General features: G+C 40.6%; 1 protein-coding gene across 1 annotated transcript; it reads left to right on the top strand.

Moving 5' to 3' along the window:
* Window positions 1–23,433: 23,433 nt before the first annotated feature.
* Window positions 23,434–25,494, top strand: aplnra (apelin receptor a). The gene has a single exon (XM_042000723.1). The coding sequence runs from the start codon at window positions 23,572–23,574 to the stop codon at window positions 24,655–24,657; it is 1,086 nt and encodes a 361-aa protein (XP_041856657.1). The 5' UTR covers window positions 23,434–23,571; the 3' UTR covers window positions 24,658–25,494.
* The last annotated feature ends 1,822 nt before the right edge of the window (window positions 25,495–27,316 follow it).

Raw genomic sequence — 27,316 nt, 5'->3', positions numbered from 1 at the left:
CAGCCCCTTCCTGCCATTGTTTTGGGGTTTTTTGTGAGATGCTGTAGCAGTGAAGTCTGATGACCAAAACTGTCAACTCTTAGCTGCACTGATGGTTCTCCATCAACACTGAAGGTTTAAGCCAACACACTTTTGTTTCAGCACCTTACTGTAACATGAATACACACACTATAGAATAGTTGAACCATATAGTAAATCCGATATGATATCTCAGAAAATCTTTTCTGTTGCTTACTTAAGATGCAACACTTGATGTGTCAGTGTGTTTTTAACTGGTACAGGCTGGTGAGAGATATGTACTGGTTAGTGTACAAGGAGTAAAATCACACCCTATGTGGAGATGATTATGGTGATGATGATGACATGATGTTCTATTTAAACAAATACTTTCTGAGCGCCTTCATCACTATTTTCCTAAAATAAGACAGAGGTCACTGTGGCCAGCACTCCCAGAATTCATAATTTATCATCTTTTTGCCTGTCATCAGAAAAATTAAAAGTGTCTATCAGCCCTTTGTGGTTCATTTATTGGGTGGTAAAGTTTCATGTGAAGGATTAATCTACAAAAAAAGGAAGTGATATTTTAGTTTTAGAGCATCTCTCTCATCCTTAATCAGACAGCAAGCTTGTACTTTCTCACACTTCAAGGTTTTATTTAGAAAAGGTGAAATGAAATCTGAGCAATACAGAGCAGGAACCATAAACCTACAGAAAATTTACATGTTTAGCAGCACGGATTAGGGCTCTCCAAAAGAACTGGCCCAGAAGAACTTTGAGCAGGACAGGCATGAAAAAAATTGATTGTGGGAGATAGACAGCATAACAAAAGCAGGTTTGTTTCCCATGGAAAAAGCTAGAGGTAGAGTTTTCTGTTATTTGCAATGAGCAGCAGCACATGAATCAGTACACAGGGTGTTGTGTCTCCAGAGCTGCATGGACAAAGCCCCTTCATCTCCAGAGGGAGAGGATCAGGGCACAGCAATGGGACCTGTTAACACTGCTGTCATAGACTGACGAGTTCAGAGACAAATGTGGTCACAAAATACTGCTTTTTATTCAGGATTACAACCAACAAGAACTGATTGTCCACAAATCCATCATGCAAGTTTACCCTCTGTGTAAATGAAAGCAACAGTGGAGGGTTCAGCAGAAGGATGCATACTTAATGCACTACAGGTTATCTAAATAGCACATACGGTTGGTTGTTCAGGGAAAGATGAGGTTAAAAATTGGAGGGATTCAGTCAAGCCTCTCATGTATTTACTAATGAGTTGTTTGGCTTTTACATTAGCAGAATTTTTGCATTGTGTGTTTGCAAAACGTAATGTTAAGGCATGTTAAAGCAATAATATAACCATTTACATCATTGGAATCTTTGCACTTTTGTGAGTCAAATCAATACTGATCTGTTAATTACGACCAATTATTCAATTGGTAAACTTTTCCATTGTTTTAATGTTTAATTTTCCTGCTATACATCAATTACTGTCAGGAAATCATGGTTTAATCTTTTATTATTTAATTTCAATGTTCTACATTAGTGAGTGTTGAACTTTACTGTAATGAAAATAAACCCCCTCATAGCACAAAATAACTTAATTGTAACTGGAGTCAATGAAGCCACACAGGAACACATGTGCAGTCTGAGCTTCAGCAAACGTTTCGTTCATGCACTAATATGCGCTCATTATGCCGTATCATAAATCTTGCTGTGGCCATGATTGCATGTGTGCGCTGGTGTCACCTAAAGTCAACTCCAGACTTACATGTGCTCCAGGCCCCGGGTCATGAACGATGTAAGAATTTGATTGCTGCAGATGAGAAAAATCACTGAGAAGCACACGAACACATGCGCAAGTCATAGATGGTTAATTGTGTTTGCCCTTTCCATTTAACTGCAATTATAAGGAGCACAAACAGATACATGCAGTTCACTGCTTTTATTAACTTTTAGGCTGAAAGCGGTCAAATGTGAGCCCACTTTCTTAACATACCGAGTGAATAATTTGTGCTATCTGATGCTTTTGAATGAACTGCAGTGTAATATGAGGAGAGTGGCCTTGGAGAGGAGGAGATGTATGAGGTAGTGGGGCCCTGAGAAAGAAGAGCTATACGGGGATGACGTACAGGCCGCGCTGACCGTGGAGATTAGGAGGGAGCAGGCTGGCGCTGCCTGTGATAACAGCAGGAAAGATGATAAAGGAGGAGAAGATTCTTGTATGTTCCCTGTGGAAAAGTCCTCCTCCATTAACAGTCGTACTAGTGCATCTGCAAGTTTAATTGTAGATGCACTATCTCTACAAAATAGCAAGACATATTCTGAATGAGAGAAATAAATGATGCAAATCTAGTTTGTGTCTCCTTGCAATCATTTTTGTATTTGTAGAAACTTTTTTCTTTTCTTTTTTGTCTGTTTCTCTCTGGTTATTTGCATCCCCGTGGCTTTTTTGTGTCTTTTCATGGATGTTTTGTGCTCTTACCATTTTTAATATAGTATAGTTTTTTACTTTTTGACCTCATGCCTGCATTTCTTCTGGTCCTTGCACAGTCCTTTTGCCTTCAGCAATTCTCTGATTTTGCATCTGTTTGTGATCATTTTGTATTTCTTTAAAGTTCTTAAAATGTTTTTTTTTTGGGGGGGGGGGGGGTCTTCTGGCTTTCAAATTAGTTTGTGACTCTGTGCTTTGTGTCTCTTTGTGGTTGAGAGTCATTTTGCATCTCTTGGTGGTCACTTAATTAACTTTCTGGCAAGAAATATTAGTGTGATTTCAGGCAGAGGTACAAGCACAGGAACCAAAGGTGAAAGTGTCACTGCTGGACCTGTGCTCGGCTGTTTCAATCACTTTTCTATGCTATCACAGGAAGGGAGGGGGTTGCAATCCGTGCTTATGCATGTACACATCTATCGTCTCTAGCTCATGTTGTAATTTCTGTCTTCCATTCAAGACAAACAACAGTCTTGGCTCCTAACACAAGCCTACGATGGCCGCTGTCAGCTATTGTCCTCATGTTTGGTGCCTCAGCCTGTGAAGATGTAGGTCTACCCATGCTCTTCTGCATCAACCTTTCCAGATGCCACAGGTGCTCTCAATTTCATCACAAATTAGATCCTTGATCCCTATACTTATAACATCTGTGAACCCGCATCTGAGAGAAACATCACCATCTATAAAGGAGTGTAATGAAAGCAGCTTTGTTCGGTTGTGCTGTGTTTCCAAGCTGCTGGTTCCAGCTGAAAGAACTGGTAGGAACCAAAGCATGTCCCAACTGACTTTTAATGACACTCACTCAAGCAGTGACTCAGTTATGGAGCAGTAAGCCTGTAATTAGATCACAATGGGTCTCTCTTTGGTGCACATATTGATGACCACAGAATTATTGATCAAAGACGTAGCAACAGGAAGAGCAAGGGGGGCAACAGGCCTGGTATAGATGTTTGGCTGTGTGAACAACAGGTGACATACATCTTGCAGGCACAGAAGTAATTCTGGCCTTCAGAGAATAATTATATCTTAGAGAGGGGGCTGCCACCCAGAACAAGCCACATGCTTGAAGAAAGATCTCTAACAGTCAAGCTCCTTTGAGATTAGATAATGCACAAGTGATAATTTCTTGTCTTGTATTGTAACTGATGGTACATGGCATATGCTAACAGCAAACACTTGGCAATGAATATTATAGATAAGAAAGCTTTTTAATAAGTGTTGGGAGATGCTAAATAGCATAAGAAAAAAATCATCCTCCACACCCCTACATCTTACTAAAGCTTCTTACATATCAGCTCATCACTGCAGCGAAATCGTAAGCCTGACAGATGCTAAGCCTTAGGGTCAGCAAACCGTTATTAGACAAGAGCTTCTTATAGTGGTTAATCTCATTTTTAGAGTATAAGCTGTTTTCATTTGCAAAAGATTTACTATAGAGTAAGAAAAAAGCAATTATATGTATCTGTGTTACCTGATACTTACAGGGATTTACTAAATTGGCCATTCTTAAGTATCCCCAAACTATGGTAAATCCTACTTGGAGCTGAATCAATATGAACTCTGATCTGTTAACCGAAACTTGCCTCCTTTTTCTTCTTGCTATACAGTCAAACATCAGCCAAAATGTGTAAGAAAAAACAGTAGCTCATTCGAGTATGAATGATCCAGTGTTGGTTGAATGGATCCATGGGCGGCTGCTGCACACGTGTGTTAGCGTTTTGTAACAAGGCATGGACCCAGATGGTGAGGTGGAATTGTTCCAGCTGGGGCTCCACTTCTTTTCTGCCCTGGCCCACATGCTTCAGATATTACTCTGATGTCATGGGAGAGGTTGTTGTGGTCAGACAAGGAGGCCCTATTCACCTCTGAGAAAAAAAAGTATTCACTTAGCTTACTGTGTGCTCCTAAACTCTTTTATTCAGCATCTATAATGTCACAAAGCAGCTCCAGGGAATAACATTTGCTTTTGAGTTAGTTTATTACTGGATTATGCCATGCAATCTATGGAAATGTTCTTCTTACTTTTCCTTGTATTGGTACAGCTATGTGTAAAAACCTCCTGGTGGTGTACTTTTAGATATGAGCTGATCTGAAAGGGTGACTGGGAGTAGAGGTTCCAGGGGGCCCTCGGGAAGTTATATTAACAAAGAATTCACTTGTGTGACGACAGGAGCAGCCTGTACAATATTAACAAAGCTGAATACTGTACTGTACTCTGCTGATTACTCTCCTGTTTGGATCTTCAGTATATAGGTTTACATTTACAGCAGCCGGTGTGGACCGGATTTCTTCATGGCTGAAAAACCAAACAAAAAAATACAGACAACTACAAAAACAATAGTATTATATCTCAAGGTTCAGTTTTTTTAAAACACACCTCACCATGACTAATCTGCTGTTTTGTTGTAAAAGAATTTGGTAATGTTTTGCATAGTAGGCTAGTTTTTTTCCTGCAGCAGCAATAAAGGCTTCAGAAGTTTTCCTCTTTTACTCCCCTCACTGTGGAGCATTAAAATCCCTGCACCGTACTCCTTCATATACAAAAAGTTCAGCTTGGAGAGTTTTTCATGTTGACACAATAATCTCCCCGTGCATCCCTTTGCTTTGTAAAATATTCAGTGCTGTTGATGTGCCCTCTGCACGCCTCGTGTGGCTAAAAGCCTTTGTTTAAAGGCATTCTCTCGCTCTCTCCCTCTTATTTTGCTTTAATGTGGGAAATCTATGTGCAAACAGCATTCTAACTTCAGCTTGAGTGTATTGGGACCATTACTCACACATAATTGTTTTGGGTTTTATCCATGACCTCTATCACCCTATCAATGCATTTTCTCATACTAGAGATTTACACATCCCTTCCCTTGCTTCCTCTTATCCTTGGGATATTTTGGCATCATCTTCAAAAACATCACCCCTCCAACATCTGTTTTATATGTGTAATACTTTGTGTTGATGGTTACGTTAGAGTTTCATTGTTTTTCTTATTTGGCAGTGCCCATTTGTGTTCACTTATGGTCATCCTTTTTAATCATAATCATCAGGTCCCAAATATTCAGTTGACATGTTGAAGGAAAAAGTTGGATAAATGATCTTGGGTTGGGTATATGCTACAAGAAAAATAGCATGCAATCTCTGTGGCATTTACAGTAGCAGAATTTTGAGTGGGTCTATTTGATTCTGATTTGGTAGTGAGATGGCAAAAGGACAAGAGCTAAGTGGCCAGGGAAATTGTAGCAGAAAGGCCCTTTTCAGCCAACAGCATCCAGAAATGAACTTTTTTTCTTAGAAGATCCTGCAATAATATTTTAGCCTTGTATGTTTTCCAAGATGTAGGATAGATTAGGTCACTTTAGCCCACTGAAGTGTGTCACTGCTCCACATACTCCTCAGGCTGCCATCCCAAGTCACACAATGGCCTACAGAGTCAAACTAGGGTGTTCAGATTCACTTTCTTCTTGTCCTGCAGATTCCTGTGGATTCCTGTGGTGTCTCTCTCAGCTGATTTCAGCAGGCTTGTATGGCTGAGTTTGAATGTGATGTTTAATATTCAGATATTAGCAAATACTCTTGAACTACAATTTAAAGTAGAAAGATTGACGAGTTACTGTGAAGATTAAACCTGAGATGACAGAAGCAGAAAGGCTAAAATAAGACGTGTGGAATCAGAAAGGATTCCACATGAATCCGTCTTTCCCTGCAAACCCCAACCTGAGTTCTGGATAATCTCAAGAATACTGTCTCCGTGCAAGTGCTGTCTTTTAAACTGAAACTTTTCTCTTAAAGCTCTGTTGTTGTTTCTGGGGTGAAACCCCTACACAACCTTGGTTTCTGGGAAAGGTTCCTGTGACTGAAATGAAGCTATAAACTGCTCAACTTGTGATCACAGGTTAAAACCATGACTATTCCAGTGCTTGCATTACCCAGCTAAAATGACTCAAATAACTGCTTTAAAGATGTGTGGAGTTGTAAAAACAGATTTGCAGTTTTGGGCCCTTTTACAGGGTATTGTATAGTAAATCACTACAAATTTGGCCTGATTGATGATTTTTATACAAGATATTGTTGAGCAGGAGTTCAGTATGAAAATGATGTTATTATATAATGCTTGCAATAATTAGATTTCATTTCAGTCTAGTTAAACATTTATAAAAATAAAAAAAAAATTGACAGTGCTTTCCATAAACACTATCAAAACAGAAAGAGAGGGTATATCCTTTGCTTTCCATCCCACTAGAAGAGCTCAAAGAGATACCACAAAAGTGATAACATGGTGGTGCAACACCTAACTTTGACATATTCTATCCTTTATATCTCATCTGCTTCATTTTTAATAAAACAGAATTTACTCTTCATTCGCCTGGATGTCATGTGACTACACTAACTTTTACAGATAACATGTTCCCACAGTTTGCACCTCACATTGACACATTCAGACTTTATTTAATGTTTTCTTCTTCCAAAGCTGAATATGAATGTATGAAATATGAATATTGTTGTTAAACAAAAGAAACTGAACCAATGGATTAATTACTAAAATATGTGCTAGTTTTCTGTCAAACTAATAACCCAGTGAGCTCCAGTTAAGACAAACACAGTCTACACCAGTTTCTGGCCTCTTCCTGACCACTGGCTTCCTGAGTAATGATACTTCAGTCTCACCTTCACCCTGCTGAGTCTCTCCTCTCCCCTTTTCATTGCTGCTCCTGTTTTCTCCTTATGAAAACAGGAAGAGGGTGTGTTTGAAGAAGCAGGGCCTGAGGAGTCAAGCCGTTCGCCACTGACTGTCTATAGCCTCTCTGCATGTGTGTGTATGCATGCCAGGATAATTGCCTACAGGGAGCCTCTGAATGCCTTGCTCTTGTTTCTTCATCTCTCTAGGGATTGTCAGTATTTGCTTTAGGCATTGTGCCTCTAAGACAACATCTTAAGTTTTGTATATGTGGCATGCCATCTGAAACATGTCGCTGCCTGTCTGCCTTGCACATATGGACGCACATATTAACTCACATGTGTGAGCAAAAACAACCATGTTTACCTGGACATTTTTCACTGGTTAGACATCATTTAAAGCTTTATATTTTGTGGTTAAAGCTCAGCAGGCCTCCTACTCTGGTCAAGCAGAAACCCCTGCATCATTGGGATGTGCAGTATTGCAAGTGAAGTCTTAGCCAGGCAAAACCTAGTCTGTGGGGGATTTGAAGAGAGCTGTGCCTCATCTCTTCCCATCCCAGCAGGAGCTGTCATGAATACCACAGTGTCCTGCCACAGAGCTGCTCTCCCATTGGGTGTAGGGCAGAGGCCAGCGTCGGGTCACGCCGCTGGCTTCTGCAGCTTTTACCAAGCCTGCCCTTCTCTCCCACAGTGTCTGACAGTCAGAGTACATAAAATCTGACAGCCCACGCTTGCAAAACAAAAGAAAAGAAGGCAGCTGAGACTCAGGGTATTCTCCAAGTGTACAGTGTAATTGGGCCGTAACAGTCGGGTCCTTTGATTAGAATCAGAATAGTGTTTTACGCTAAATTGTGTTTTGTGATCATGAACAATTTAACTGCAATTACATTTAGCATCTGGAGTTGCTGTAAAGTTACACTACATTTCAGCTGAAAGAGGAATGAGTATGAGCTGTCTTATCACAGAAAAAAACCCCATTATGGCCACATTTTATGTTTAAATTGCCTCGCTTGGTGGCTAATTGCATGCTGCTGGTATTTTGTCTGATAAGATGTTCCTCTGTGAAAAGTCAGTGGGCCTCCTCCTTTCTGCCCTGTGGTGCTTGTTAGTAGAGGAATTCAATGTGTCTATCCATGGACTGCCCGGGGTCAGATAAATGCTGGCATGTAATATGGGAAAAATCTCCTTTAAGTTAGGCAAGAAAATAAAAAAATGAGTGGCTAAATAAGTTAACATGCAGCATGAGAGCACATTTGACATGTTTTCAGGTACTTTTGTGTTCGTGATTATCTTGTTTTCACGAGTGTCGTCAGACAGCCTGAGAAGAAATTCTTCCACATAAGAAATTTTTTAAATATTGTTTTTTGCATTCATATGTAATTGAACACTATACAGAAAGCTGTAGTGGGAATATAATGAGCTGATCTGTGAGGTCAGCTGGCTGTAACTTCAGAGGGCCTTAATAGTGACAGGCAGCAGCTGGACGACACAGAAGAAGTCTCAGTATCTGCCTTTGAAACCGGTATCTGATCTTAAGAGGAACCTGCTTGGAGCAGTGTCTCCTAAACAATAACAGCATCGGTTGCCAGGGTATCAACAGAAGTGTCCGTTGCTGGGCCAAGTACTGCCTGCTCCTCCTCAGCTATATTCACACTTACAATGTAATGTTGTAATCCTTCCTGTGAAATTTACTATGAGGACTATAAATCTTTTCAAGCCTGTGTCTCATTTCCTCCTTCAGAGCAGTGCAGCTGCAAAGACCTGAGTTCCTTTTAATCTTCTACTCTGCCAAAGTATAAAGATGTTTTCTGGGAACCACTATGTCAGTTCCTCTGCTACTTAGCATCTTCAGGGCAGAGATGCCAAGTTCCTCAGGTGTGATAAGTCCCTTGGCTCCCCAGTGTTCTATGTGACAACTTTCCTTATAAAACCAGCAAATCAAAGACCAGCAAGTCACAAATTTTGTTAAATATTTCAGATCTACACCCGATAAACGGGCATGTCCTTATATAGCACTTTTCCAGTCAGCTTGACCACTCAAAGCACTTTACACTACCTGTCACATTCACCCATTCACACACACCCCGATATGCACATCGGGAGCCAACATGGGGTTAAGTGTCTTGCCCAAGGACACTTCAACATGTAGTCAGGGAAAGCCTCCTGAGTTTTCCTGATTGGCCTCTGACAGTCTGTCCATCCAACCATTTTCTATACTGCTTATTCCAATTCAGGGTAGTAGTGGAACTGGAGCCTGTCCCAGCAGTTACTGGGTAAGAGGCAGAGTAAACCCTATCTATCAAAAGGTTATCAGCCTTTTTTGTTTTCTAGTGAAAACCCTTAACAAAAACTGAATGGATTACTTTTACATTTTTATACAGTTATTGATGGTACTTGTAGAATAATCCCCCAAATGGATGGTCCTGCCCTGCTCAATTAAACCATGCAGAAGTACAGTATCACCTAAAGTTGAAGAGGATCAGTTGATTACCAAGCTTACCTGATTAAACCACAGTAAAGGAGAGACAACCCAAAATCCCCTGGTGTGCACATAGTGGGAATTACAGTGTGGAGTTTGCAAATATCTTGGAGTACGATGTGTGATACAGAACTCACTTCTGGTCAGCAGAGAGAAAAAGAATTATGATGAATATGCAATTTGTAATCCAAAGATTTGGCTTTTCCTGACCCTGTTCAGATACAGAAATGTAAACTATTCTTTGTTTCTGATAGCAAGGAACGATGCCACTATGTGCAGGTCAGTACTGCTAAAGAGCTGCACTGGTGACAATTGTCTGGACCAAAGTACCTGCAGTGTTTTTACCCCACCTTTCAGTATCACATGACCTTGCTAAGAACCTGAGAATAAAGACAAACCAAAATATGAGTAAAAAGTAAAAATTGGCATTTATTCAAAACCCGGTTTTTGGGAGATATTAGATGGTTTTTAATTTAAATTGAACCTTTGAATTTATTGTTATTTATAGTAATTAATTTGGTCACTAGTCTTTCTATTAGGTGTGTGAGTTTGTTTTGTCAAGCTCCTCAGCTGAAGTTTGTGTTAAGAAGATAAACGATTTATGTAGGAAGCAAAGACAGCTTTCAGTTGTGCTTCCAAGGAAAAAACAAACCTCTGGTCTAGCAAATCCAGCACTGTGTTATCAGAAATAGCTTCACTGGGCAAATGTTTGAAACTTAAAGAAAACAGACTTGATTGGTTAAAGACTGAGCCTGGAGTAATGCTCATTATATTATTTCTTAGTTCATCTCAGCTAGAAAGCACCACAGATATTGTCCTTGTTTATTCAGGAGTGATATGAATACATACTGAATGTATAAACTGGGGAAATATGCTTCACCATTACACAGTCCTGCTATTTGTGCCAGACTTAGATAAACATTCTGGCAGTTGTTGGATAAACTTAATAAACTAAAAAATACAATTTAAACATTATAAAATAGGACAAATCCTCCACTGGTTGCTCTTTTGACTTATGCTCTGGTGCTGTTACCACCTTTTTATTGATCCATTTAAGCAGTACCTCAAAGGTCAGAGGTCAAACCTGAGTAATGGAATCTGTAGCCTGTAGTGACTGCAGTGCAGACCTGTTGACCTGGGCATTGTTTAAGTCAGCCTCAGGTTCATTAGCCTGACAGGTTGAGGTGAGTATGATCGGCGCTGCCTCGTCACATACTACTCTCTCAGGAATGTTACATCCATACTAAAGCGTGCCTGGAAGGGGCCCTTAAAAGCCAAAGCAGCTAAACTCAAAGTGTGGGCATAAATTTAGCTAAATTCCTCCCTCTGATGTGGTCAATTATGTTGCTGTAGAACAAAGGAACTGGTGTTGAAACTAGTGTTGTGGCACAGCTTAACTGTGAGTAACTTATGTTTGAATTATGGGTTATGGGTGATAATATGGGTTGATTTATGCTGCATTAAAAGAATAGACATTAAAAGAAAAGCAGTTGTGTTCCTTTCAAATTTGTGCACAATTTATCACCTGTGGGGTTTCTTTTTGGGAGGGTGGATCCTCCACTGCTCAGGAACACATGCGATAGTCGTGTAACGTTTACTCCTGTTGAGTTTGAATGAAATCTTTCCTGTTTGTGTCTTGATGCCCTCACTGACCTGCATTTGTTTTTTCTTCCCTTTTTATTAATGGCACCTTTAAGGGTGCCAACAGTGGAAAAACCCATATTCTCATGCGAGGTCAAGCTGTTTTTGACATCTATCTGCAAACAATGTGCAACACAATGGAGCTCTCAGTTTCTCAGACTCAACAAGTTCTCGGCGCTGCCTTCCAGTTGACCAGGCTGACCACAGGAGAGTTCAGCCTCCAGACTCTGTGCAGTTTCCTCTGCCTGGCCAGGGAGGATACTTCACTACCTCCTGTTTATGCTGTACACTGGAGGCAAAAGAAAGTGGCAGGGACAGAGTAGAAAAATGCTTTGACATAGCAGGGAGCATGCATGGCAGCCGCGTTTAAAGCTAGTGTCATCCTGCTATTGTGGGTGCTTTCTCCAAGAATGAATGAAGAGGTTCAAAGGGGAATAAGAGCCACTGCAGTGCTGGCTGAGCTACCAGAACATTTAAGCCAGAGCTTATGTAGATCTGTATCTTCTTATTAGAGTGATGAAAGCACAGATCAAAATAGAAGTTATAGGAGCCACTTGGAGATTTGTCAAATTGCACTTAAAAAAAGAAATTTTGGCTTAGATTCCCATATTGTTTATTGTTTATACTTACACTAACATCCTGACTTGAATCAATAAATCTTACCCAAAATAAGTGCCAACCAAGGAGGTTTATAGAGCCACATAGTGCTGGTTGGGTAAAGGGTCAGGGTGTGGACAGGTTGTGACCCCATTGTAAATAAAGGGATGGTCCAAACTGGGAGACAGGTCTGACCAGTGCCCTCTTCTTTGCTCAGAGGAGGTCCGCTTGATGGATGGGATCTAATCAGCAGCAGACAGACCAGCTACAGGAAACATCTCCCCATCACGTTTACGGAAACCAGCACTTCTCCAGAGACCCGCTGATAGCCGCAGAGGGAGAGGGGGAGGGAGACCAAAAACAATTGGATTCTCCCCTTTTTTTGTGCAAAGAAAATTAGCAGACTGTCTACATTTCACTAACCAGAATATGATTTATGGGCCTGTTGCCAAATGACCTAGTTGAACAATACAGTAGTCCAGAGCTTGATTGCCTTTGAAACAACTGCCCAATTCTTATTTTGGGAATCAGTAGCTTGTTGATTTCCCATTGTACTATGTGGAAATTCCTAACAACTCAAGTATAAGAGCTTTATATTTTGGAACATATGTTTTTAAATAGACTTAACAAGAGCTGAACAGAAAAATGAACGATTTCTTTTTTTTTTTCCTCTACTTTCTTCTTCTTTCCTCTCCTTGCTGAATATAAAGATAACTTCAGGCAATGTAGTGGATTGAAATGGAATACCTCCCTCCTTTTGATATGACCAAGGTTAAAAGAAGCATCTAGACTCTTCACTTGCGTAAAAGCACGTATTACACATTTTTCTTGTTTTGTTTAATCAGCTTTCCAAACTTCAAATAATTTATAAAAACAAAACAGAAATGATAAATTTACAAATTTAAAATCTATGCAGCTAAAATAATGAAATATTCACTCAGGTAACCATTTAATCTGATCATCTTTTCATTTCATTAATAGAAAATTCATTTTATGAGGTGTTCCTTTGTAAGAATGACCAACTGTATAGCAGCTGTCAGTAAAACTGTCAAAAAACTGTAGTTAAACGTAAGAGAAAAAATGTATTGAAATTGAAACAAGTTAAGTGAATTTAAAAAAGGAAGGGGGGGGGGCAACAAAATAGATATCTTTCCCAGTGAAATAATGTACTGCCCCCCCCCCCAAAAAAAACTTTTCCAACTCTGCAAACTCCTTCAGGTGAGTTGAGCTTTCAGTAAGACAGATTCTGCTGGTGAGTAGTTAATTTCTAAAGTAATCAACAGGTGGTCAGGATGAGAAGTCCCCAAGTTGCGTTATTACTTGTTTTGGCTTCATACTGTCAGATGCTAATATTTTGAGACATACAACACACTGTGGTCTGTCTTCATTACCCACCATTGACCATTACCATTACCTGAATATCACCTGGTCATGCCTAGATGCAAGGTATGCCTCATCATATTTTCCTTTGTTGCTGTTTTTTTTTTTTTGTGTATTTGTTTCTTTTTTTGTTTTTTTTGTTCTTGATTCATCATTGTTTGCCCATTTAGTCTTGCTATGCCCCCCCATCATGGCTCTGCCAATCATTTTTGCAATAACACATCTAAAAAATTTACTAATATTTTCCATGAAATGGTAACATGTCTCAGCTTTGGCTTCTGATATTTTTTTCATGTTGTATTGGGAATAATTGGGTTTATGAAATTTTTAGATCACTGCATTCTGTTGTTATAATTTTAGATAGCATCCCAACTTTTCTGGAATTGGGTTGTAGTTATGAGACCACTAACTCGTCGTTCATCTCTCATTGGGAAGACTAACAAATTTAATTAGTAAAATGACAAGCCACTCTATTGCTTTTGTTAGAGGGAAAACAAATGTTAGACCAAATTAAGCTTCATTCATTATCGATGTAGTTTCATATTAAGTGGGATAACAGGTTCCTATGCATTATGCAGGGAGGACGTTAAAGCCAAGATAAGAATCAATGAGATCTCTTAACCTGCTCCCTCAGCAAAAACAATCAACATCTTATCTTAATTGCGAGAAGCTTCCTGCTGATGTTTGATTACTACAGTCAAAATCGTATTACCTGTGCAAGCATGTGTTTTTAAGGGAAGCATCTGTCCCATCCAAATTTAGCTAGGCTCTTTGTGTCCTGGCCAAAGGGCTTTTCCACCTCTGAAAAGTGAGGCATCACTCTCAAAAGACCCCCCAACCCCCCACCCTGCATGTCGGGATGAGCAAAGAGATGAGTTGCCATTTGCTCTGTGTATGAATAGACTGATGTGTCTGCCATGTTGGAATGCTGAGAGCTGTTTGCCTTTTGGGCACGTGAAAGCTTGTCACTCCACATTTTAGTTGCACAGCTTAACCCTGAAAAGAACCTGGTTGTCCTCCGTTTTCTAACCTCCTCACAAACTCTCTGACCTTGATCTTTGTGTCTTGCAGCCCCCTGCTTTCTGCATGCACTCATGCAGTCACAATTGTACAGACATAAGGGGGAAGAACTCCTGCCCTTTAATTATGGAGGTTTCAGCATGACTTCATGACTTTCAAAAGCTCTCGCCTTCGTGAGGTTCCTAACTGAATTTTATAATTAGGTGCTCAATTAATTGTACTTTGTCTGAATTTTTTCTGTTGTTTTGTTTTGTTTTGTTTTGTTTTGTTTTGTTTTTTCCTTTCCTTTTAATGTGTTGTAAATCTTGTGGTCTTACTTGTCTTTCAGTGTGATCCTTTTTTTCGTGGATGGAAGGTAAGAGAGCAGGTTAAGACTTGTCCTCTCAAACCTAATCCTAAAGACCCTCAGGATTTCAGCCACATAAACTTTCTTTTAGCAAAACATTCCGTTTCCATGCATGGTACTCATGAAGAGTGGCAACTGTTCCCCCGTGTTCTGCTCCATTTACAAATGAATACCTCAAACTTTAACTGGGGCTGTAATTTGAAGTCTAAGCTTTCTACATAGGTCTGTAAAGCAAGAGTCGTGTATAAGGGTATCCCTGTCTGATAAAGATGCACCACCCATAAGCAAAGACCAACAAAGGCAGGAAGGGCTGACCCAGTGGGTCATACACTAATCTTTGCATCCATCACACATAGAATGTGTCAGTCGAGAGTGATGGGTGGAGCAGGCTGTTTTTTCTGGTTTAGTATTACTGCTCAAGTGATTCTCCCTAGAATACAAACTAAAAAAAATCATCTAAATTAAAATGTGTACAGCATTGTAGGATGTAGTTCATCGGATAAAGGAGGTCATAAGACCTTTGGAAAAAAAGTAGGAGAGCACTGGGCTTTTTAATTTTTCTACATGAGATGTGGTGGCATCAGTTAGGTTTCACTTTTCTACCATCCCATGATCCACTGAAGACCTCCATGCACTCCCTTCTCTTTACATTTTACTCTCCATGTATGAACATATGATTAATTCTTGTCTGTAATGGTTGTCAGTAACTTGTATTTCTAATTTGTCTTTTCAGGCAGATACCTTTAGCTTACAGTTATGGTGCTTTCTGACCCCTCTTTCTTCCCTCTCAACTTCCAGCTATTTGAGGCAGATTGGTGTTCTTCTTCACTCTGTTTTCTGCTGGAGATTCTTCCCATTAAAACATAATTTTTCCTCCACAGTGTCGCCCACTGTAGAGGACTGAATCGAAGAGAAGTTTCTATGCAAGCCAAACCACATCTTACATCTAAGAATGCACTCCATTATTTCTTTTACAGTGTGCAATGACTCCTGCGCAGAGTTATCTTTTGGCTCCTTCTCTATGGAGGGTTGCCTTTTCAATGATGTTAAACTCAATGCTCAAACTTTTTTTTTTTTTTGTGGTGGTGAGCTATAGATTAAAGAAGAGCTGGAGCTGGGGATGGTGTGGTCTGCAGCTGCCTGTTTCAGCTAAATCATAGCTGGATGCATGTGGGTGCAAATATGTGGCGCCATAAGGAGTTGTTCTGCCAGCCACCACATATGTTTGCATCATGGTCACCCTGATGACCTGGCGCTCGCTTTGTAAGAAGAGCTGCTATGAAGTGTGTTTACTGCTTTAAGATATTGGCTTGCATCATGTGAGCAGATTGAAGACTGTGAACATAATCACAAAGCATAATCTTTCTTTGTAATTCCTACTTGTGCTTTGAAAAAATAGTATGGTCCCTTTTTTTATTAAAAATGCAATGTGTCTCAAGAAATCGTTCAGCTTTGATTCATAGCGCTCAATCCTTCAACAAAATGAAGTGCAGCAACATGTGCTGAGTGCAGTGTAAGTGGATCAACACATTATGGAAGCTGAAGTAGTGCAGCACTTTGTCCAAATATTTTCTTAGAGTCCAAACTTCTTTTTGGAGGCAGCTGACCTTCCCACACAGGAATCAGAGAGTGACACATGGCTTTGACATTGACTTTAGGCCTGTTTTGGAATCGTTAAAGGCCAATTTGTCAGCATACAACATGAAGCAGATATTGAGATGTGTTTCAAGAGGTCACACATCTGGACCTTTTGTGTTTTAACAGTGTCCCTCTTCCTCTTTTAGAAGTACAAAGTACATGGTAAAATGGAAAGGCCACGTTCCACAGCCAGTTGGTCTCGTTTCATTAGCAAACTCTGGCTAGGGATACTTATTAAAACACAGCCTGTCCCTGCTGACCCATTCAACCTTGGCTGTAAGCTCCCCTTCCTCCTCCAGACACACTGCACGAAAATAATTATTAGCTGTAATCAGTTAATGTATTTATGAGCTATCTGCAGTGGAGAAGAGAATACTCGTATTAACAGCAAACCCTTTCAGACTTAAAGATGAGTATTGTTGTCAACAGAGATGAAGAGACAGACGGGACAAGGCCAGGGTCTGCTCTGATAATCAGTCACCGCAAGGGCAGCTTGATTAAAGGAAATGGACGGAGTGGAAACTTTGAATGTGTGTGTTTTTAGTTGTGTTTTCAGCCTGTCTAGGTGATAGCAACAGCAGAACAGATGCTGAAACAATTAGGGCAAGTTGGAGGATGTTTTTACTCCTGCTCTGCTCCCCTCTTCCCGCCTCCTGCCTTGTGATTGCACATCAAAGTTGTCGACACAGTGTAAAAGTTGAGTGTACTGTTTGACTCCTTAAAGCAGTTGTTAGTTTTTAAAGGAGTCGAGACTTCTGGCTGCAGGACAAAGTAAGAGACATGCAGAACAAAAAAGATCACTAGAAACAGTGAGTGTCAAGAGTTGAGTTCTGATCCTGGACAAAATTCTTGCAACTTCTATTTGTCTCTACATATTTAGAAATCCTGTAACAATGTTAAAAGCTAATAGCATGTTGAATTCTATTCAATTTTCCTAGATTCTCTCAATTTGTTTACGTCAGTCTTTAGCTATGTTGCTCATAATGCAGTAAACATGCGAGTTTTCACTTTATATACTGAAGTTTTCATTTAAAGGGCAATTAAATCTGTTTTAAATGTTATTTTTTATGCTTTATATACACACAGACAGAGCAATGGTTTGTTTACTCTTAGCAGGGAGGAGACTGGCCTCATCTCAGAGGTGACTGATTTACAGTTTGTTGCTGTCTGTCAAACAGCTGACAGATGGGGGAAGCAACACAGCCTCCGCCATGCTGTCGCCATTCGTAGATACTTTGCAGTCTGAGCAGTGGCATGAAAACTAAGGATTGCTCCTTCAGCTTAATGGGAAGGTTAACAGCTCCAATAAAGTTGTAACAGTAAAGCATACATTTTAATGTTCTACCTATAATGAACAATGAACCTGCCAAAGGGCCTGTATTGTATGTTGTCTGCTTAAACTGCATTTAGCAGCTTAGATTTATAAGAAAACTCTTTGCAATGCAGGTCTTGTCTGTGATGAAATCGCCGTTATTTTGGCTGCATATACTCTGAGACATAAATAGTCCATGATATTCATGGCATGCTCATAGTGTGGGCAGTTTTTATAAAGAGTCTTTTAGATATATCCTGGAACGGCTCCAGATTTGGGTTCAACATTGAGGAAAAGCTGTAAACCTCGTTTTTCGTGCCCAGCTGCAAAGCTTACACTTTTAGATGTAAGCTGTAAGGCCTGTAAGCCCTTCTAAAGAGTCATTATGGGATGAAATGTTAAAGCATTTTGAGCTAAAGCCTTTGCTCGCTAAACACTTTTGTCAGGTTAACATTCTGTTTTTTCTCAGTGCCAGTCAGGTCTGTGACAGCTCTTTAATTCCAGTCCTGAAGAAAATTATCACATAACAGACTTAAGTTCCTCTCAGACTTTGTGAGATTTAGGGTGAAAATTCTGCAAAGCACCTGGTTTTCACATGGGTCTCTGTTTAGATTTTCACTTTAACTTCTCCAAACAGGGTCAGGCTTCAGGTTTCTGTTTCTTTAGTTTAAAAGAAAACAGCCAATAATCATATTTGGATGTTAAAAGGCTCTTATTGATTATAGGATTCAGATATTTTGCTGGTAAAAAACTAAGATGAAACTTTAAAAAAAGCAAGAAATATCAAATGCGGCTCAGAGAATTAATTTCATCTTATCAAGACAAATTAAGGAGCAGTGAAGTTTTTCTGACAGTGGGGGTAAAAGAGACTAATTTCCTCCTAATTGAGCCACAGGGTTCTTGTTTTGTCAGGAGATTTTTGGCCAAATGGAGTCAGATTCCCGCAGATCTCCTGGGATGATGGGAGGGCAAAGCTGGAGTCTAGCAGAGACTGAAGATCCCAGCAGTGCCCCCAGTTTCTAATCCCTGTCATTAACTCTGTTGCACAGAGAAAACTGGCCTGCCTGCAAACCACTACCCTCTCATCAGCCATGTCCTTTGTCCCTTTATTTCTTTCACAACATCCTCTCTTTCATTAGGTTCATCTCCCGCTTCTTTACTTCCTCCTGTGTTATTGTTTCCAACATTTTACACAAGGCCTCGTTATTGATTTTTCCCAAGAAGGCAGGTGACAAAAGATATTAATCATTTCCATAAAGAAATGATCTTATAAAGAACCATTTAGGAGAAAATGTACAAAATATGAAAAAAGAAATGCCTCATCTTGTCATGAGGACAGTTGTGTAACCTATTTTTATCATTCTCCAGTAAAAAAAAAAAAAAAAGTCCTGGGCTGTGTATGTCATAACAAATAATATTTATATTATCATTCCATCATGCTATCTACTAAATAAATAGTTTACGATAAGCAGCTATAAAACAAAAGTCTCACAGCAGCATTTCAGTTGGAGAGACAAACTGTCTTATTATAGCACATCCTGTGGTGCTTGCTGTTTTGTCCTCTGACACCAACACTCACACAAACACACAAAGTGTGGTGGGTAGGATGGGTGCAAGGGTGGTCCAGGGTCCGGTGAAGGAAGAGGGGAAACACCTTGTGACCCTCGTGTTCCTGACCAAGCTACTGGAAGTACGGAGACATCAAGGATGGGCAAGTGAAGAGAACTACTGCGCAGCTACCTCAGTGGTGGTCAGTCAGAGCTCATGTTTGATTTCCTGAATACCTGCTTGTATCTGCTTGTAAAGATTGTAATCTTAAAGAAAAAGTGTGAAAGAGGTACAAATTTGAACTGAGCGTGAAGCCTCAAATAAACTAAATTTAAAACAAAAAGTTGCCATTTTGTACATTTCTTTAGGATAAAATAAGGATTAAATATGCAGCTGTAACTGCTATAGTCAGGAAACATCTCTACAAAATCAGTGTTTGTCTCTGTAATGTCCTCTGAAGTCATGGAAGCCCAACAGTGTGTGCATGTGTGTGTGTTTCTTTCTTGGCTGACGTGCAATAAGGAAGGTAGATAAGCAGCAAATAAACAGTCAAGATTTTGTTTTACGTGGCAACGAAAATAATATGCTTGCAAACACTGCTGCAGTGTGGCTTTGACTGGGTCATGTTTGGGTTGTGATATGGATGTAAAAACCAACTGTCGCCCAGCCACAAACAGCCTGACTTCTGCTGCAGATAAATGCCCTGCTCCACTTGACCCATCCAAAGAAAACTTTGCTTTGATGCACTTATTTTGCTGGCTCAGCTCACTAACACTGCAGCACTAAGTAGGAAATCAGTGCTAATACATTCTCATAAGGTATTTTTAAAAGCAAGCATAATATTTGATGCTAAAGATCATCTACATTAAATGGAGGCAATACAGGCAGAAAACATCTTTTAAAAAAAATCCCAACACAAGCATCGTTGTCATACACAAAACAAAAGAAAAATTATTTGCATCCTCTTCCCTCACTTCAATACAGGAAGTGTACGATATTTTAATAAAGCACTCAGCAGGTGGGCTGCTCATTAGCAAAGAAGTGCTTAGAGCGACAAAATGAAACAATGGGGCAGCCTTATCGAAGCGAACATTTTTTTTTTATGACTGGGTGGGTGTGTGGCGGATAAGGTCTCCATACAGTTCAATGTTGGGTTAAGAGTGGGCAGATGTGTGGAAAAGATAGCGCTTTGTGACCTCCAGCTCAATGGTTTAATGAGGTACTTACATTAAAGTACAGCACATAGCCCGCTTGAAGTTGTAAACAGAATTTCCCACTCCAGACACTGAGAAAGTCTCACGTGGTTTTCAGCTTTCCAATTCGCAGATTTGAAATCTTTCTAAGAAATCACAAAGAATTTGTAGGACAAATTTTCACACAGGAGAAGCCATCAGTGATCTTAAGATGACCTGTATATATTCACAAGGCACACTGTCAACTGGCATATCCTCAGCAGGAAGATCTGACAGTGTGGAGCTGGCTTTGCGGCATGAAAGTGCAATGTTGTCTAACACAACAGCGCGTAGCGAGTCGATGTGAAAGCCTGTGGCTTAAAGTTAGTTTTATGTTTCATGGAAAGGCACATTTTTTCCAGAGTGAGTTATCATCATCTTTGCTACATAGAAAATGCTTTCACAAGAGAGCTCACACTTACAGATCAGACTTGTCTTCTAGGTGACACTACATTGTGACCCTTGGCCCCCTGCAGCCGTGGGCCGCTGGTCCCTCAGTGTGATTTGTGGTCTTTGCACTGGCCGCAAATCAAGGAAGGGTGAAGAATCAGAGTGCTGCCAAACAATTTTACACTTCAAACAAAGCTCAGGTCACAAATTACACCTTCAGTCAGTTATCTCCTCCAGACTGAAGCTGACATGTGTCCGCTGCAAATGTCCCCTGACTCTTCTCTCGCTGACTCCAGTCATGGATTCATGTCACTCACCTCAGCTGTTGCTTTGCTCATGATCGTATCAACTTCCCAATGAGTTGCTCGATTTTGTCCCTGTGCAAACATAATGGAGCGAGACCGAGGCGGTCACATCGCAGCAGCAGGGTCATTTCAGCAGCAGATCAAAAGCAGCCACAGCTGTGGAAGGGGACACATGTGTGGTCTAAGCCTGAAGACAGAAAACACTGTAGCACATTGCAGCTATGTCTGAAAGAAGGCTAGCTGTAGTGATATGTGAGGGGGGGGGGGGGGGGGGGGAACATGACGTTAAAGCCTAACTTGTGTTTAGTTCATATATTTCATTTTGGAAAGAAATGCAGCCTTAGTAGGCACTCACTGTCAGTTGGTAATCCTCCTCCCTCCTCAGGATCAGCAGCAGGACTTTATCTTGGCACATTCAGAGACTGTGATTAACAAGTGAGGAGGTCCTCTGAAGATATCCAAGATGATGGTTTAATCTGACCATCTGTTTCTTATCTACCCTCCTTTATTTTTTTAAATTGGCAAATTTATTTGTCTAAGGGATGCTGGGCCTGCAAGCAGCAGGCATCAATCCTCTTCCTGGGGAATGAGGTAGAGGTGGGATTCTCCAGGTGTGTGTGAATGCTGTTCTGGCTCCAGAGTCAGAAAAGAATATGCATTGAATATTTTAAGAGCTTTTTAGTCAGACACTATTTAAATTGTTAATATCTTTAATTTCAACTTTCAACATATGTTGCATATAGCTTGGTAGAGAGCTCCAATGTCTAACAGCTGCTGTAAGGAAGTGTCTGCCATGTTAGGTTCCCATCAACCAGTTTTGGCTGCTCCATGCAAGGAACAGTCACTGGTCATTCACTGCAGACTGATAAGCTGGGATCTACAGAGCCCTTCTTTTATTCAAAAACATTTCTCTAAGTCGGTGCATTTATGGTATAATAATCCTCAGTACGTATTTATGTGTTAACTCCTTGTTATCACCACTAGGAGGCTTGTTTAGGATAGATTATCCAACCTAAATGTGCTGTAAATAATGCTCACCTCTGCTCAGGCTTGTCCACTACATGTTTATAATAAATTAATCTTGGCTGGTTTTAAAATCTAAACTGTTTAAGCAGTTTTGAATATGAATATTCTTGGCAAAATGTAATTTAACCATTTAAACGTATATGTTTAAGCATTTTGAATCTACATGTTTTTTTCTTGTTAATGAGTGCCAAATGCACTAACAAGAAATGCTCCTTAAACCACTTTCCCCGAATGTTTCCATCAGACATAACATGACATGTTCATTTGCTGCCTTTCAAATTGCTCTGCAGTAACTCCTAATGTGATGCAATCAGTGGTGAAGCACGTTTACAGACACATCAATCACAAGAAATGTAAAAATCAAGGCGGTGTCAATATGAATTTCCCTTTTGTTTTTGTTCCAAACCAGTGTGTTTGCTTGTCCTTTTATCGTGCAAATGAATCCGCAGACACGCACACACACTTGTGCTGCCACTGGTTTTTAATTGAATTAAAAAAAAGAAGAAAAATGAAAAAAAAAGATATCTTCTTAGCAGATTTAGTTTCGCTGCTATCTCACGGACGCGCCGCGTAATTCTTGTATATTAAAGTTCCAGCATGTAAAAGTGAGTTGGGGGAAACGAAATGACAAAAAAAAAAAAAAAAAAAACTGGCAATTTGCGCTTTTAACAGCCTTTTAACAGAAGTAATTGTGATGGAAAACAAGGAGATGAAATGTCCGGACCTGTTCCAGGGCCAGAGAAGTCTTCTCTAACGAAATCATTGAGGAAAAAAAGAAACGAGGGGGGGACAAAAAAAAAAGTACGTCTCTGTGATTAAATTTGAGACAAGAAGAAAATGAAGTTAGGCAGGGTGTGGCATTACTCCGCATTGTTAAAATAATGTTGTTTGGTCACAAGCAGGGATTAATGTTAACTCAAAAGTTTATTATTAGTATTATTATTAGTAGTAGTAGTAGTAGTAGTAGTAGTAGTTGGAAATTGTGTAATTCCAATACGTCTTGTTTTTTGGTTTTTGGGTTTTTTTTTTTTGTTTTTTGTTTTTGTTTTTTTGTTGTTGTTGTTGTTGTTTTTTTATCCTGGTGTCGCACTGGTAAGAATTTTGTATGTAATATTTCTTAATTTTTCTGTCAATAATTTTATGGAATTTATGATCTGCTGGTGTAACTAGTTTCGTGCCTGCTTTAATGTAGTTACAAAAAGGTGCTGCACTAGAAGAGGTGAGAGAGAAGAAGGAGGAGGGGGGGGCTGATAGATGTTGTGGTGGGGGAGGAGGGGTCGTCCTGGGAGGGAACCAGGAGTGTAGAGGGCCGAGTTTAAAAAGGCAGACAGCACCAGCAGTCACTCTCATTTGTCCTCTACTTCAGCAGCAACCAGACTTTAAATTTCTGTGATCCTCTGGTGTTTGATGTTTTATTTCTTTCTTTCTTTCTTTTTTATCTGATTGACTCCTCGGAACTGTACAGGTCTATATCTACTAAGGATTTTTTTTTTACACTGCAACATGGAGACCACCACTGGGGAATATAATGACAATTATGATTATTATGAAGATAATGAAACTGCTTGTGACTTTTCAGAGTGGGAGCCCTCTTATTCCCTCATACCAGTCCTTTACATGCTCATCTTCATCCTGGGTTTATCAGGTAATGGAGTGGTCATCTTCACAGTATGGAGATCCAAATCTAAACGTCGAGCTGCAGATGTCTACATAGGGAACCTGGCCCTTGCTGACCTCACCTTTGTTGTGACCCTACCACTCTGGGCTGTGTACACAGCTCTAGGCTACCACTGGCCGTTTGGCGTGGCTCTCTGCAAGATAAGTAGTTATGTTGTTCTGGTCAACATGTATGCCAGTGTTTTCTGCCTCACCTGCCTGAGCTTTGACCGCTACCTGGCCATTGTGCACTCCCTGTCCAGCAGCAGGCTTCGCTCACGAGGCACCATGCTGGCATCCCTGGGTGCCATTTGGCTCCTGTCGTGCCTCCTGGCTGTGCCCACACTGCTCTTTCGCACTACAGTAAATGAGCCAAACAGCAACCGGACCACATGCGCCATGGACTTCAGCTTAGTGACCATTAACCAGAGGCATGACTATCTGTGGATTGCTGGACTCAGCCTGTCCTCCTCTGCCTTGGGTTTTCTCCTACCTTTCTTGGCCATGACCATCTTCTACTGCTTCATCGGCTGCACTGTCACCCGCCACTTTAACAACCTGCGCAAGGAGGACCAGAAGAAAAAGCGCCTGCTGAAGATCATCACCACACTGGTGGTGGTGTTTGCCATCTGCTGGACTCCATTTCACGTGTTGAAGAGCATGGACGCCCTCTCTTACCTGAACCTTGCCCCAAGCTCCTGCGGCTTCCTGCGTTTCCTGCTCCTGGCTCATCCTTATGCTACTTGCTTGGCCTATGTCAACAGCTGTCTGAACCCGTTTCTGTATGCCTTCTTTGATCTGCGCTTTCGTTCCCAGTGCCTGTGCCTGCTCAACCTGAAGAAGGCTATGCATGGCCAGATGAGCTCCATGTCATCTACTCTCAGTGCACAGACTCAGAAGTCAGAGGTTCAGTCTCTGGCCACAAAGGTGTAGAGAGCAAACAAAAAAGAAATAAAAAAAAAGTGAAGCAGGGCTGCAGGACAATCCCAGCTCCAAGCACTGGAACACTTGTAAAAATACAGACTTTATGTGTCCGTTGTTCAAAGCTGGTAAGATGTGATCATGAACTTTGAACCATCACTGCCAACAGCCAACAATCCCATTGTATATCCTATATTCTACAGCAAAAGGGTAAATGCTCTGTATGTTGCATGGACTCGGGAAGCTGGAGCCAGCTGGCTGAGCTCTTTTGCTGCTTTGGTCCTCAAATTCTCAGAGAAAAAGTCTATTTTTTTTTTTTTTTTTTTTGTCTCCACAGGAGCTTTCATTTATGTCACGAAAAATAGCAGATTTATGAATTGTGAACTGAACTGCATGTACATTTTTTACACTGGATGAAGCATAAAACTATACAATATTTTCATACCATTTTTGTTGAGATGTGTTGCTGTTTTGTTTTAAAAGCACTTGTTAAAGAAATGTGTGAGCAGGGAAATCAAATGGAGCCGTGTCCCCTTGAAAGCCTGATGTTTGTGAAGGCTGAAGTTTGGGCTGCAGGAGGGAGGAAGGGAGGTGTAAGAGGAGAAAAGGTGTTGCGGCTTAATTATATAGTTTGTGGGGAAGAGTCGGGTGCAGACAGGCAGATGGCAGTTGACAAATGTTGAGGAGCAGCAACAGGGTGGGGCGGGATGGAGGGGCTTTGCGGTGTAGCCGCAGCACTAAAAAGGGGGACAAAGGAACTTTATAGATGTTCCAAACTGATGTATATGTTTTATGTTTTTGGCATCACTGTAACTAACTACTGTATTAAAGATGTGTGCTATAAACAGATTTTTTGAGTGTGTGTGTTTAAGTGTCTGTTCAAACCAATGTTTCGCTTTTAAGGAACCAGTTCAAGGTGACGAGGAGAAAGTTCTTGTGCCAAATGTAAATGTTTAACCTGCAGTTTCACATCAGTTTCATTACACCATCCTGTTATCTCAGTCTTTAGTATCTCCAAAGGGTTAAAGCTTTGTTATGAATAGCCTCTGCATTGGGTTTACACCTTCAGACTAATAGATCTCTAATCTCTATTGATTCACAGCCTGTATCCAGACTGTAACCGGATTATGCAAAGTACCAGCCATCCTGAGGGTGTGTATTCAATCAGTTGTGACACTGACTTTTTTTTTTTAGCTATTTGATGATCACAGTCCCACAGGTTGGAGTCAAAGGTTTAAAACACTGTTTATATTTAAACCAGAAGAAGTAGCCATGTATGCAGACTGATCCATGTGTTTTCAATTAAAGAAGCTGCACCGTAGATTTAGTAGATTTCAAAGTGCCTGAAAGTTTCGTCACTGAATGTCATTTACTGTTGCAACAAGTCTCAGCATTTCTCCAAAAATTCTGTCAGAACCAGCTAACTCAAACCAACCTCCACATGTTCACTTAAAATAGGTTCATTACCAATAAGTGACTCCTCTCAGGGATCTGTTGATTTGACAGTTGGACATAATCAACGTTTAAGAGATGGCGGTAGCGACGGGGGAAGCAGGGCTCTAATCTTGGCAGAAGTTTTGGCCACAGAACAAGTCAATATTTGTCCTCTGCTGACAAGAGATTGCAGTTAGAGCGGTTGTTGGGGTGCAGAGCAGGGTTTGGGAGAAAGGATGGGAGGGGGGGTGACTGCAGATGCTGCAACACACCGAGCAGCTAGACTTTTTCTTGCACGGTAGAAAAGGGAAATTGTAAACTAGGTGAGGACGCTAGGAAAAAAATCACAGCTATACAAAGTCATCTTGCACCGTCACTCTAAAGTAACAACATGTGCGAAGCAGTGAAAATGTGAAGGTTCATGATTCATCGTGTCTTTGTGTGTGACAGATCATATGTTACTTATTCTCCATCCTGGCAAAAAAGAGCTGAGTTGAACTTACAGTAGATGGTTGTTTTGATGGATGTGAGGGCCTCAGCATGTTTTTCACATGCACATACAGAGACTAGACTGCTTAGACACACAGTTGTTCATAAAAGCAAGTGGAGATTTATATGTCTGAAGTTGAGCCTTCTACATGAGCTTTATAAAAGGAATCTAATCCATAACACCAGCCTATTCAGCATCAATACATAACAATAACAGTAGTATGCAACATTCAAGTAGTTTGTAAATTAAACAGAAAATATGAGCCTGATAAGACAGCGAAAACAGGGAGGAGTCAATCATGCACGCTGAACTGGCCAGACATGTTGTTGTATTTGAGATGAGCTGGCCTGACAGCTTGTCTGTAGCTGTTAGCTAACAAGTTCACTGTGGGATAACTCATCCAGAATACCAGCTGACCAAAGCATCCAGCAGTACTTGGGGGGCAAGGCCAACACAAAAACAACAGTTGCGTTCGGCCTCTGGATGCACATAAATGTTGTCTGTGCTCGTGTGTGGCCTGTTTGCAGGTGTGCGGATGTTTGGTGGTTCGCCTACAGTGCTCCTAAAGTTTTCTTCAAGGGATCTCGACTGTGTAAATTCATTGTCTCCTGACAATTCATTTTTTGTTTTCCTAGTTGGAAGAACAGAGCTTGAAGTTTGTCTTTACTGTACTGGTTCTCTCAATTCAGCACAACAACAGCTGCTACCTCGTGTCAACCCTTTGCACGCTATAGTTCAACAACACCA

Source organism: Melanotaenia boesemani, chromosome 11 (genome assembly GCF_017639745.1).
Source record: "Melanotaenia boesemani isolate fMelBoe1 chromosome 11, fMelBoe1.pri, whole genome shotgun sequence".
Taxonomy (NCBI): Eukaryota; Metazoa; Chordata; class Actinopteri; order Atheriniformes; family Melanotaeniidae; genus Melanotaenia; species Melanotaenia boesemani.
The sequence above is the reverse complement of the archived record's forward strand: the minus strand, read 5'-3'. Positions and strand labels throughout refer to the sequence as shown.